This window comes from Cucurbita maxima, unplaced genomic scaffold (assembly GCF_002738345.1).
Source record: "Cucurbita maxima cultivar Rimu unplaced genomic scaffold, Cmax_1.0 Cma_Scf00001, whole genome shotgun sequence".
Lineage (NCBI taxonomy): Eukaryota > Viridiplantae > Streptophyta > Magnoliopsida > Cucurbitales > Cucurbitaceae > Cucurbita > Cucurbita maxima.
This window is the reverse complement of record NW_019272017.1, coordinates 7592186-7605158: the sequence shown is the minus strand read 5'-3', so window position 1 is coordinate 7605158 and position 12973 is coordinate 7592186. Positions and strand designations below refer to the sequence as shown.

At 38.5% G+C, this 12973-nt stretch overlaps 3 protein-coding genes across 4 annotated transcripts; 1 reads left to right on the top strand and 2 right to left on the bottom strand.

Annotated features, from left to right (window-relative positions):
* Window positions 1-504: 504 nt before the first annotated feature.
* LOC111469570 (probable leucine-rich repeat receptor-like protein kinase At1g68400) lies at window positions 505-3231 on the bottom strand. The gene is made up of 2 exons (XM_023115277.1): window positions 1747-3231; window positions 505-1306 (listed from the first exon to the last, which is right to left on the bottom strand). The coding sequence occupies exons 1-2, from the start codon at window positions 3092-3094 to the stop codon at window positions 648-650; spliced, it is 2007 nt and encodes a 668-aa protein (XP_022971045.1). The 5' UTR covers window positions 3095-3231; the 3' UTR covers window positions 505-647.
* Window positions 3232-4898: 1667 nt separating this feature from the next.
* LOC111478734 (probable protein phosphatase 2C 15) lies at window positions 4899-8815 on the bottom strand. Of its 2 annotated transcripts, none has more exons than XM_023123200.1 (8): window positions 8118-8815; window positions 7697-7868; window positions 7438-7591; window positions 6910-6973; window positions 6654-6814; window positions 6373-6535; window positions 6047-6276; window positions 4899-5417 (listed from the first exon to the last, which is right to left on the bottom strand). In XM_023123200.1, exons 1-8 carry the CDS (start codon window positions 8334-8336, stop codon window positions 5192-5194), a joined length of 1389 nt encoding a protein of 462 aa, XP_022978968.1. In that variant the 5' UTR covers window positions 8337-8815; the 3' UTR covers window positions 4899-5191. The 2 variants fall into 2 exon arrangements, with proteins under 2 accessions (XP_022978968.1, XP_022979053.1); XM_023123285.1 differs by having other exon boundaries at window positions 6373-6498; window positions 6707-6814; window positions 8118-8812.
* Window positions 8816-10056: 1241 nt separating this feature from the next.
* On the top strand, window positions 10057-12916 carry LOC111479302 (F-box protein At3g56470-like). Its single transcript, XM_023123903.1, has 2 exons — window positions 10057-10321; window positions 11351-12916. The coding sequence occupies exon 2, from the start codon at window positions 11385-11387 to the stop codon at window positions 12648-12650; it is 1266 nt and encodes a 421-aa protein (XP_022979671.1). The 5' UTR covers window positions 10057-10321; window positions 11351-11384; the 3' UTR covers window positions 12651-12916.
* Window positions 12917-12973: the final 57 nt, after the last annotated feature.

The window sequence follows — 12973 nt, the reverse complement described above, 5'->3', positions numbered from 1 at the left end:
TTTTTTTTTTTTTTTTTTTTTTTTAGAGATCGAGAGATAAGTTTTTTCAAGCCTTCCCTGGAAGAACTTATGAGTCTCAGTTCTAAATTAAGAGGAATCTTGCTTAATAAGTAAATTACTCAAAAAATTTAATAATAAATGCTATAAAATTAATAGTGGTATTTTGTTGAATAGGAAATTATTAGTTTATAACATAAGATATGAATACATTAATTGTAACCTAATTTTGAATTTTCTTTAAATTATTATGTTCAATGACATTAAAACAGCTCCTTGTCGGAATAATGTTTTTTTTTTTTCTATCAATAAAAACTTAAATTTTAAGAAACAATAATAAAATGAATTTATTTATTATAATAATTTTTTGTGGTTTTTTAAACAAGTTGATTTATATTATTTTGAATTTTTTTATTAACAAACATTAGTATTAGTTTGATCGGATTATATTTATGGTTTATTTAAATATTCACCGTCATATTTTAGAAAATCTTATTATTTTTAAACACGTTTTTTTTATTACGAATACGAAATGAAACCAAATTAAAATTAAAAGGCAAAAAAAAAAAAAAAAAGAACCAATTAATGTACATACTACTACGGTTGCTATTGCTAATAATAATTTAGAAACAACCTCATACCACCGTCGTTTACTGGCTGGCTCCTACGCCGCAAGTACCCTCCGAAACTGACGGCGACTCCGTAACCGAGTCAGATCCGTCATGGAACGGCGACACCTCCATCCCTCGGAGTTCCTCAATCATCTTCACCACATGGCTCATCTTCGGCCGTTGATCCGGCGAAGCCGATGTACAGGCCAAGGCGATCTGCAGAAGCCCCACCATTTCCTCTTCGATGTCTTTGTATCTCATCAGCTCCAAATCAAACACTTCAGCCGTCCACTCCTCTCGCACCACCGATTGAACCCACCGGGGCAAATCCAACACGCCGCCGTATCCACCGCCGTTCTCCATGACGGAAGGGCACTTTCCAGTAAGCAGCTCGAGGAGAAGAACCCCAAACGAGTACACATCCGCCTTCTGAGTCAGTTTTCTACCCTCACCGCACTCCGGCGCCCGGTAACCATTGGATCGAGGAGTGGAAGGGGGAGTGAAAAGGGCCAATCCGAAATCAGAGACGCGAGCATTTCCAGATTGGTCTAAAAGGATGTTGGTGGATTTAACATTGCCATGGGCGAGCCTGAGGGACTTGCAGGAGTTGTGAATGAAGGACAGTCCTCTAGCCGCTCCGGCGGCGATCTTCAACCTCGTCGTCCAGTCCAACGGCGTCCGTCCAGGACCTCTGTTCCCTGTAAAACGGTCAAAAAAACCATTACTATTCAACGGACAAATGGGCGGGCCACTGCGAACAATCAATGGGCTATCTCAATCTCATCCTTTCGGGTCATTTTCATGGAAAACAAACGAAATCAAACAATTTAAATAAAGGGCAAGCAGATAAAGTAAAGACAGAATTATTTATTTGGTAGAGCATGGCACTCTGTTCCGTCGTCTATGAACAGTAGAATTCTAAAAATCCCCATTCCAAAATCGTAGATAAGCTGCTACTAATGCAACACCTTCGATACGGCCATATAACTATTGCTCTCTTGTCTGGGAATTCACACAAAATTATAAACCCTAAAACATAATCCATGTCTGTTCTTAGACTATGAACAAAATGGTTTAAAAATATGAAAACTCAGAAGAATCAAAGGCATTGTAATGATGGGTTTGATGAAAATTATACCGTGAAGAAGCCAGAAGAAGCTGCCATTGGGCATGTAATCATATACCAATAACTTCTCCTCTCTTGCAAAATAGTAAGCTCTCAAGCTTACAATATTAGCATGTCTCAACCTTCCCAATACCTCCATCTGCTGCTCGAACTCTCGTTTCCCTCCAACCTGAGCATCTTTCAGCCGTTTCACCGCCACCACATTGCCGTCGTCGAGAATCGCCTTGTACGAAGTTCCGAACCCACCCTTTCCGAGCATTTCCGCGGAGGCTCGAAGCAAATCTTCGAGCTCGAACTTCTTGACTCCCTCGAAGAACACCATCCGGCCTCTTTCTGTTCCGGCTTGGACTGGAAATGGACTAGAAGAGTAAACAATCTTCTCGCTCTCCAGAAGCTTCGACGATCCCTTCCTGTCTCGGGATTTGCCAGCAGAGTTTTTCCAGAAATAACAATAGAGAAGAAGCGAGACCACTGCTAGCACCAAAACGTCGCCGAGAATTATGGCGATTAGTGCTAGAGAACCTATCTTTCCAGTGCTGTGGTGGTGTGTACTTTCCGGCTTTGTTTCAGGTGTAACTCCGGGAAGGGAAGTCGGAGTAGATGAAACAGTGAGGTTCCGCGGCCGTGTAATGGGCGAGGCAATTGCCCCTTCGGATCCGGGTTCCGTCGGATTACTGACAATGCTCTTACAGCTCTGAAGAGGGGAACCACACAAACCCAAGTTCTGGCCGAAAGCAGACTCAGGAAACGTCGACAACGATTTGGGGATTTCGCCGGAGAAACTGTTCGCTGAAATATTGAAGTCCTGAAGATTCGGCAGGTTCAGTTCCAAAATAGAACCTGAAAACCGGTTATCTTCGAGACGGAGAGTGAGAAGATGAGTCATACGGTTAACAGAAGCCGGTATCTCTCCAGTCAGGTTATTGTGAGAAAGATCGAGACGGTAGAGCCGGACGAGAGACCGAAAAGAAGCCGGGAAGTCACCGGAAAATTCATTGTACGATAGAAACACGAGTTTGAGAGCAGTGAAGTTGGAGAGGTCGGGAATGGGACCGGAGAGACGGTTCCGCTTAAGGCTCAGCACTCGTAACTGAGTCAAAGCAGTAAGAGGAGCCATAGAGCCTGTAAGATCAAGATTCTCAAGAACCAACCTCGAGACCCTGTTTCTGAGGCAAGAAACTCCGTCCCAAGCACATGGATTAGAGGTAGAGTTCCATGTGGTGAGCTTATTCCCCTTATCAGACGCCGCTTTGAACTCCATTAGAGCGTCTAAATCTACATTCGAAGACGCATAAAGACATGTAAAGTGGAGTAAGCAAATATAGAGAGCCAAATACGACAGCCGAGTGGACGCCGCCATTGTTGCTCTGCAACCAAACTCAGAGAGAAGGGGGAGAAGAAGAAGTTTTAGACGCAGGGAAAAAGAAGACGCAAGAAGAAGAGTAACTGAAATGGAAGTGACAGGGGTGTAATTAATGGAAAGTAAAGGGGCGATATTGCAAACAAGTTTTTTATTTTACTGGACCCTTTGAGCACGAGAACTGAAAAAGCTTGTAATGTCTGCAGTATTAACTGGGAGATAAAATTTATCCGAAAAGACAACAACACCCCTCTCTCCTACAAAATTAGATACTTCTAATAATTTAGTGACTTAATAAATACCGTTTTTAAAAATTCGTGTAATGAAATTTTAATTTTACGTACACGTGAATAAAGTTTTTAAAATTTAAAATATTTACTTTAATCGGTTAAATTAGAACTAAACCAGACGGATAAAATATATTAGAATTTCCACAAGTGTAAATTAATTTCATAGTAGTCATGCAAGTGGAGGGAGTTTTGGTTCAAAATTTAAGTAAAAAAAAACTGGTAAGACGTTTGAAAATAAATAAATAAATAAATATTCATTACTAAAATTACTTTAATTATGATTACTTAGAAAAAAACGAAAGAACTTAAATAGTTACTTAGAACGATATGACAATCTCCATTTGATTATGATACTAAATTTGACATTTTGATTATTGTAAAAGAATACGAGAATATGTTCGAGTTCGAGTTCGTGGTCAAAAGTTAGGAAAAAAAAATGATAGAGATAATGGAAATGCATTTAGAATTTGGATGAGGAAAGAATCAAAACATAGGACTAATGTCTGTCTAATCCCTTTATCAAAATTAAAATATTTCAAGTTATGTCAAGCTAACTATACAGAGGATTTAGTTTATAAATTTTAATAGATAATAACCTAGTTAATTTAAAAAGACTGCAAATGCAGTTTAGGGCACCGTGAGAATCACGCTCCCAAGTCATACGAAGCTCCTGATGATCCGTACACAACACGAGACTCTGACGCGCGTGGCGAATTCCGAGAGCGTTGAATGAATGCAATCCTTTCCCACGTGGAACCTCGCTAATTTCCACCTCCAACCTTTTAATTTGATTCCTCATTTAACCTATTATTCGTAATTAATAAATATTATAAAGCTGCATTCAATTATTTCAACTGCTTTCTTTAATATTTCCGACCGTAGCTGCTAAAGTGAGTGTGTTAAATTTTATTAAAAAAAAAAAAAAACATCTATTACTATATTATAAATTTATAACGTATAGTTTTATCCTCTGCCCTAAAGTTATCAAATAATAAAACTTAATCAATTAAGATAATAGTTTAAATCTCACATCTTTATATCTTATTATATGTTGCTCTCGAACATTTTTAATAATATGATATTGTCTACTTTAGCTTAAGCTCTTATGACTTCACTTTCGATTTTTTAAAAAAACGTTATACCAATAAAGATAATATTTCTTATTTATAGTCTATTCTTAACAATATCTCAAGAGGGTCAGGAAGGTCAAAAAGGGATGATTTAGACAAGTATTCTTTGGAAGCTGCACAGAGGATAGCTTTATTTTTCGACTTTTCCTTTTTAAGCTTTTACTTTCTGACGATGATACCCTTTCCTTTTCCCACCAAACAAATACTATATATATCCATTTTTCATGATGACATTGGGCGGGTTGGTTCTTGTTTGGGGGTCCAAAGCACCTTTTAGTTGGGCCCATCCTTGGTTTGGTCCAGTAACCAAGCCTGCTTTCTTAAGGAATGGCCCACATGGCGGCCCAAAATGCCAATAAAATTTCTATTTAATAAATAAATAAATAAATAAATAAACTTATATCATTCAATTCCTCCGAACACGGGCTATAGGCAGAAGGCAAGATTATGAACCTTGATTCAGAAACAAAATAAACAAATAAAAAAAAAAAAAAGGAGCTTTATAATATACAGCCACAAATTTCAATTTCTGGTTTAGTTCAAGTCTTTAGCTTGGCTTCAATAATTAGCTATGTACTTCTGGCTCCTCGACCCATCTGTATCGAGCTACTCGACCCGTCGAAGTAGATCCAAAGAAGAGAAAGAATCAAGGAGTTAATATAATAAATGGAAATGAGCTATGCCACTCTCACCCCGCTGGGACGCTTTCCTTCCATGGCGTCCTTCTTGTTTCGACAATCGGCGCAAAGGAAGGGCCCTTGCCATGGCTTTGAGCTGGTGGAGAAGATGGAACCAGCATGAACAGAGATGCCTTCACTGGGAGCAAGATCTACTTGACATACAGCACAAGAGAACAGGCCGGGTGTGCCATGTTTAGATCCACTCAACTCTACAGTTCCCAGCCTGCAGCAACATATGTATATATCAATTAATTCATTCTTCTAAATGAAATGTGCATGTCACACAAAAATTCTGTAAAACGATCCGACAATCAAATCGATAATTGAAGTACAGTGCAGCAAACGAACAATCATTGGACAAACACGAGGTATGTTCATCAAGAAGACTCGAGATTACAGTGCAATGACAATTACCATATTCAAACCTATGCCCATAGTTGTGAGATCCCACATCGGTTAGGAAGGAGAATGAAACATTGTTTATAAGGGTGTGGAAACATGTCCTAGACGTGTTGTGAAAACCTTGAGGGAAGCCTGAAAGGGAAACCAAAGAGGGGTTGGGCAATTACAAATAGTATTAAAGCCAGACACTAGGCTATGTGCCATCGAGGAGGCTGAGTCCCGAAGGGGAGTGGATTAGAATGTCCCACGGAGGACGTCCCACGTTGATTAGAGAAGAGAACAAGTGTCAACGACGACGATGGGCACCGAAGGGGGTAAATTGTGAGATCCCACATCGATTGGAAATGAGGACAAAACATTTTTTATAAGGGCGAGGAATGGTTGAGGGTGACTTTTAACAACAAAGAAAATTGTATGGATGAAAAAACAACCCAGAAAGGAAAGACCAACCTTTCAGCAAGCATGGCGGAGCCGTCTTCGAATAATTCTTCAACGAAACCAACTGCTGACAGGCTCTTGGATAGCTTGTTAGAACTGTGTGACTTTTTCCTGAATAACAGCGATTTGAGTACGCTTTGTTTCTTCTGGGGAGAGGAAGACTGTAATGAATTATCTGGAGGAACTATGTCTACAACTATACACGTTGTATCATCTTTCAAGCCTCTTGTTCTCAAGGCTTCCTGAAGAGATCATGGAAATGAAACTTCAAACCATTGCATTAAGAAGAAAAGATGCTGGAAACTGAAGTTTCTAATCATCAAAGTCGCTTAAATTACCTTCACAACTTGCCTAGCAGCAAGCTCTGCTGGTAGTCCACGGCAGGACTTTGCAGCCATATCTGATGATAGGGCATCCCAGATGCCATCAGAAGCAATTATTAGCCTCCCACCAGCGTTTGATAACTTAGAAAACGAGCAGAGATATATTAGAGAGGTTGAAATGAAATTTACAATATATCTCAGTTGGCATGAGGCCTTTTGGAGAAACCAAAAGCAAAGCCACGAGAGCTTATACTCAACATGAACAATATCATAACACTATCATACCATTGCGGAGGTTCGTGATTCCTAACAAAATGAAACAAGTTCCAAATGAGAATAGTGTAAATACCTTTACTTGTTTCACGAAGGGAATTGGAACTATGAACTCCCCGACATCCATGTCTCCAATGGATCGAGAAAGGCATAAGCCTCCCGGCCAACAACGGAGCGGGCCGATCTGAAACATTCAAGAAAATATACAAAGGAAATTAAACAACGTTCTTTGAACTTATAGGATGCTTTTTATCTGCTCAACAGCTACAATTGCTTCACCTCAGCACCACCAACAATGCTTAATCTTCCAATTTCCCCACCACTTGCAGTCACACGTTCTCTCCTGCATCGACCCCAAAATCACTCAGCCAGTTAACACGAAGCAAATGGAAAGATGTAACAGCCCAAGCCCAAGCCCACCGCTAGAAAATATTGTCCGCTTTTGCCCGTTATGTATTACTGTCAGTCTCACGGTTTTAAAACGCGTTTGTTAGGGAGAAGTTTTCACACCCTCATAAAGAATGTTTCGTTCCCCTCTCCAACCGATGTGGGATCTCACAATCCACCCTCCTTGGAGGCCAGCATCCTCGCTGACACACCGCTCGTTATTCGACTCTAATATCATTTGTAACAGCCCAAGCCCACCGCTAGTAGATATTGTCCACTTTGGTCTATTACGTATAGTCATAAGCCTCACGGTTTTAAAACGCATCTTTAAGGGAGAGGTTTCTACATCCTTTCCTTCTCCAACCAACCGATGCGGGATCTCACAAAAGGGATAACAGTGGATTTGAAAAGGAAACATACTCTTCAACATTCTCTTCCAGCCGATGATCAACCGTTAAAGCAGAGACAGCACCACCCTGAGTATCTAAAATACACCGGGAATCTCCAACCGACGCTACTGTCACCGTCCATCCATCGATGATCACAAACGTAGCTGTAGTTCCAGAAGTTTCACCTGTAAAACATTCAGCACAAGCATCAAAGAATGATTATAGATCAGATGGTACAAAGCATTTATGCCAAATGACCAATCTTTGAGGGCAGTGAACAATTCCCACACCTCTACTCTGAAACTCCTTGTCTGTCTTCACAAATCCAGCAACCAACGCTCGTGGTAGAGCTTGAAGCCACTCCTCCTGCCCGAGGCCACGGGGAAGTGCACCCAAGACATGACTCAACAAATGTTCCCTCGTGAAAATTGCTGCAGCATTTCCATTGTGTCCGTCAAATATCTGAAGGAGGTAGAACCAAATAGTGATCAAGCAACACAAAGTCCTAATTCCAGTGCTCAAGAGATACCAGCTATAAGATCATGTATATCCAAATATATGAACGAACATCCATCAATTTTAAAAGGTTTCTCTTAAGATCAACTACAACCCATTTGAAAAATCCAGCGAAACTCTTACAGTTCAGGAAAAGAACCAGAGCAATCCGAACAAAAAATAACCAAAACTTCGACAAAGAGGAAGAGAACTTACAGCAAAAACAGAGAAAGTGGATGAAGGATTCCCAGGAAGTCGCTGACAATCAGTTTTCATGAGAAAATAATCTTCCCCTTTTCTAGACTGCGCTGCATTCCCATATCTTAAACTCGGTTTCTCCAACCTCTCGCTCCTCGCCTCTTGACTGATCAAAGCAGCAAGAGGCACCAGATTGTGATTATGTTGACGCCGCCGCTGCCCTTCTCTGGAAGCCATCGACACCCCAGAAAATAAACTCCGGTGCCCAAGATTTTGATCCAATCGACAATCCGCCAAGAATACAGCGACCAAAATTCTTCACAGATTCCGAAACCTCTGAAGAAATTAGTTTAATGGGGTTTGTAAAATTCTAAGAAGACAGAGATCCAAACAGACAAGGAGAAGAGATCTGAATAAGACAGAGAAAGAAAAGGGAAACGCGTAGAGATGAGGAGGAATGAACTGTAAAAGATTACATATCTAGAAGCAGGAAATTGTTTAGAAATGAAAGGGATCCCCACAAAGATACTCGATTATAATAAAACAATAGAGATTTGTAGGCAAAACCCAGGTCAGCTTCTCAACGTTTTCCTCCGCCAAACCCCAAACCGACTCTCTTAAATTTCAGAACCCTTTGTTGGGTGTGGAAAATGAAGATTTTCCAGGTACTCAAATGCTTCTATCTCAACTGGAAAACCCATTCATCAATCACTATTAGTGAAATCCAAATTTTACATACCCACTAACTCAACAAAGGCCTGATTTTAAGTCCACACTTAAAAACTCTCTGAGTTTTGCGCCCAAAATGTCTCCATGAACGAGAGTAAATTCATAATTATTCCCTAAATTATTTAGGGACTTTCATCGTCCAATTTATTGATTATGAATTTGAACCCAATTTTTCTTCCGTGCCATTTAATTTTGATTGTTATTATTATAATTATTTTGCATTTTAGAGAAAAAAATATAATTATCAATAAATTTGGAAAAGTTTGAGAAAAGGGTATTGCATGGTACGGTGTTTGAAAACAGTAAAAAGGCCGACACGTGTGAGGAAAAAGTGAGTATGTTTTTTTTTCTGACGTGGAAATCTCTAGGACTTTGCTGCAGCACGTGCCACTGCCTCTTTAATCTTGCACTTAACATCACTTAATTGAATATTAGAAAAAACAAATCAATTGGATTATTAAAATCTCACATTAATAATTATAAATTTTAAAGTAAATTAATTTATACTTTTTAATATTTTAAACTCAATAATTTTTTTAATTCAATAAAAACAGAGAAAAAGGCTACTCTTATAATATAATTAACCATAGTTTGAGAGTATTTTAATAAATATAATTCAATAAAAAGGCCACTCTTATAATACAATTAACCATAGTTTGAGAGAAATTTTAATAAACATAATTCAATAAGTAGTCAAAATATTTTATTTAAATAAAAAATTAATACCACATCAATTATTGTTTTTTTTATTTTTATTTTGTGGAAACATTCTTAAAGTGAACATATAATATAAATGGCAGTGGATGAGTAGGTAAAAATAAAAAATAAAATAAGGTCGCGAATTTCTAGAAGTAAAGGGTGTTTATGTCAATTGGGATTAAGTAAATAAGAGTAATTTTTTTTTGTTAAAATAATAATTTTGGATTTAATAATATAAATTTCATAAATTAGACAGATTAGCATGTGATGATTTAATGCATGCCTAATAATTGCCTCAATTAGATATGCCATTATTAATTAGGTTGCTTCCCGATAATTTTAGATAAAATACAAAATTTTAGGGTTAATTTAGTATAAATTTAATAATGATGAGTTCTATTAAACAGTAAGATAAAATTTAAATAAACTATTTATTATTATTATTATTATTATTATTATTATTATTTATAAATTATAATTTATCCCAATATATAAATTTTGTTCATCTCGTCTGCCATGTATGGTCGAACTAAAAGGACCCGCGCGCCCGCCCGAGTCATTGGCGTCTAGAATTATCTGCGCACTGTGGAGAGGCAAGAATCAAGTTCAGTGGGAGCCGAGATGGGGCTATTTTGCCTTCCATCCTGCTCTGTCTCCGAGTTCTGATCATACAAAATTCTTGCTATCAGCGATCGTCGATTTCTTCTAGTGGAATCTAATTGAGGGTCGCCTCTCATAATTTCTTCCTGCGAGGGAACCGGAAACTTCCCACTTCGTTCGCCCAGAATCCTTAGGTTTGTCATATCTTTTCACCCTGTGCCTATCTTCTTAGGTCTTTCTGTGTTTGATGCTTCGAAGTAATGGGTGTTACGAAGCGATGTGTTTGCTGTATTTGCATGTATCCTTCTGTTTCTGATCAAATGGACTTTGTTTACTGTATGGGATGTTGTGTAATTTTAGTGGGAAATTATTGAAAAACAAGAAGAGAATGAAGTATTGGGGATTTGGTTTTTGTGAGCTCGTGCTGTATTATTTCTAGCTACGATCTTCACACTGTAAATCTTTGGATCAGATGTACTGTTGGACGAGATAGTTACTTCACTTGATTTAATCTCCAACACTCATGGACTTTGGAGAAACCATGTTTCTTTTTTTCCCCCAATCTAAAGAAACGAATAACAGTTCATACTTTGACCTTTCCCTTCGCTTTAGACTGATGAGGATTGTTGTTAGAGGAGTCCCACATCCTCTAATTAAGGGGTTGATCCTAAGTTTATAGGTAAGGAATACACCTCGATTGGTATGAAGATTTTGGGAGAAACCCAAAGTAAAGCTTTGAGGGTTTATACTTAAAGTGGACAGTATCATACCATTGTGGAGGGTTGTGATTCCTAACATAGACAAGTTCCGATTGCATTTAACTCTGGTGGTTGCCGTTTATGAATTCATTCCAAAATGTGTGAGTTTCATTCTATGACCATTTATACTCACTGATTGTTTGGGCCATTTTCCACTTGCATCTTGGTGAAATTAAGGGACATATATTGATATTGAAGGTCCATGTACGTTGTTTATCTGGTTAGATTAACAACAACGTCTTACATTTGAACCTTTTCATTTATCTTCTGCTCATTTGGAATGAACCATTGTATTGAATCTTGGCGGCCGTAAGAATATTCAACTCTTAATGTAGCATTTTACATTCTTCAATGCTGTTTTGATGTCTAACAAATTGTTTGAGATTTATCCTCAACTTGTTTCAATATGTAGCATTCATTAGTTATTTTCTTGAAAGTTTAATAAAACCGTTCATATTCTTACAGATATAATATAGACTTGGAATAGTAATGTTGGGAAATGTTGAAGTGTAAAAGAAGGAATCAAAGGCAGAGGAAAAAACGAAAGTTGAAGGATGGAAAGGGAAATTCTCCTATGGATTGGGCAGGGCTTCCTCGTGATATTCTTGTCATGATCTTTGAGAAGTTATCTCTTGTGGATTGCATGTCAGTCGATAGTGTTTGTAAGCAGTGGAGCAATATCCTTGCTGAACTTCCAAATTGGAAGAGGGGTGGATTTCCATGGCTTTTGATGTCAGGTCAAAAAGATAGGGAGATGAGAACATGTGCTAGCGTGCTAGACAATCAAAGTTGGGAAATGGAGCTTCTTGAGGCGTATGGAGCTTACGTTTGGGGATCTTTTCAGGACTGGCTAATACTGGTGAAGGATCTTGGCTGTTATTCTCTTGAAGTCAGTTTGTTGAACCCCTTCTCTACAAAGAGGATTAACCTGCCAAGTCTTTGGAACTTCTATCACAAGATGGCTCTTTCAGGGTCTCCTGCTGAGGAAAACACAATTTGTGCAGCCATTCATAGTCAGAATCGTGAAATTGCCTTCTGGATTCAAGGCTCGAAAGTATGGCACAAGTATAGACTCGAAGGAACACCTTTCGAAGATGCTGTCTTCTGTAGTGGAAGTCTTTTTCTTCTCTGCAATGATGGTAACATTTTCCAGTTCGATGCAACATGCATCGTTTCCAGTATTAGAGAAGATGAAAATGCTACATCTATTTCTGAGATCAAAGCACAGTTCCATGAAGTTAGAAGCCTGGAAATTGACAGTCAACATGTGCTGAAGTATCTTGTGGATTCCTCAGGGGAGGTTTTGCTGGTCTGTAGGTATTTCAGCGACAAACCTGATGCTATACGTGAAACAATAAATTTTGAAATATATTCACTTGATCTTGGTCAGATGTCATGGGAAAAGGTCGATTATCTCGACGATCGGATTCTGTTTTTGGGTAAATGTTGTTCTAGATCTCTTTCTTCATCTGAACTTGGGATTGGTATCAGTAACCGTATATATTTCTCCAATGATGATGTTGCTCCTTGGTGGAATGAATGGGATTCTAATCATTTGAAAGGATTATCTTCTTTCTTTGGACTCGACAACTCCTCACGAAAAGACTGGGAAACCTTCCACATCGACAGAGACATGAATGGAAATTTTTGTTTCCGTGGTAACCGTGACAATTGGGCGCCCACCTGGTTCACAGCACCTCTATGGTGGTATAGCAAGAACATTGCTAGACAGACAAATCGATATCGATATCGATATCGACATTGACATAATTTGTGATTGACATCCAAACTACCTAGTACGAAATACTGGGTTGAAGAAGTGGTTGAGATGGTTGGCAATGAAAGAAGCTAAAGTTTTTTTTGTAGTGTCAAGTGATTCAGAATGTACACGCCTTACATGTAAATTGTTGAAAAGCTTCAAGAACAGCGTTTAGAACTCTGTGTAGGATTAGTGGTTGTGCTTTGTATATGCTTTTATTTTGTTTATATACATATATCTATATATGAAATGCTGAGGACGATGTTTGCCTAGTGTTGAAATAGCAGTGCCATGGCTGTCCATTTGAATGATCCTGGAATGAAGTTGTT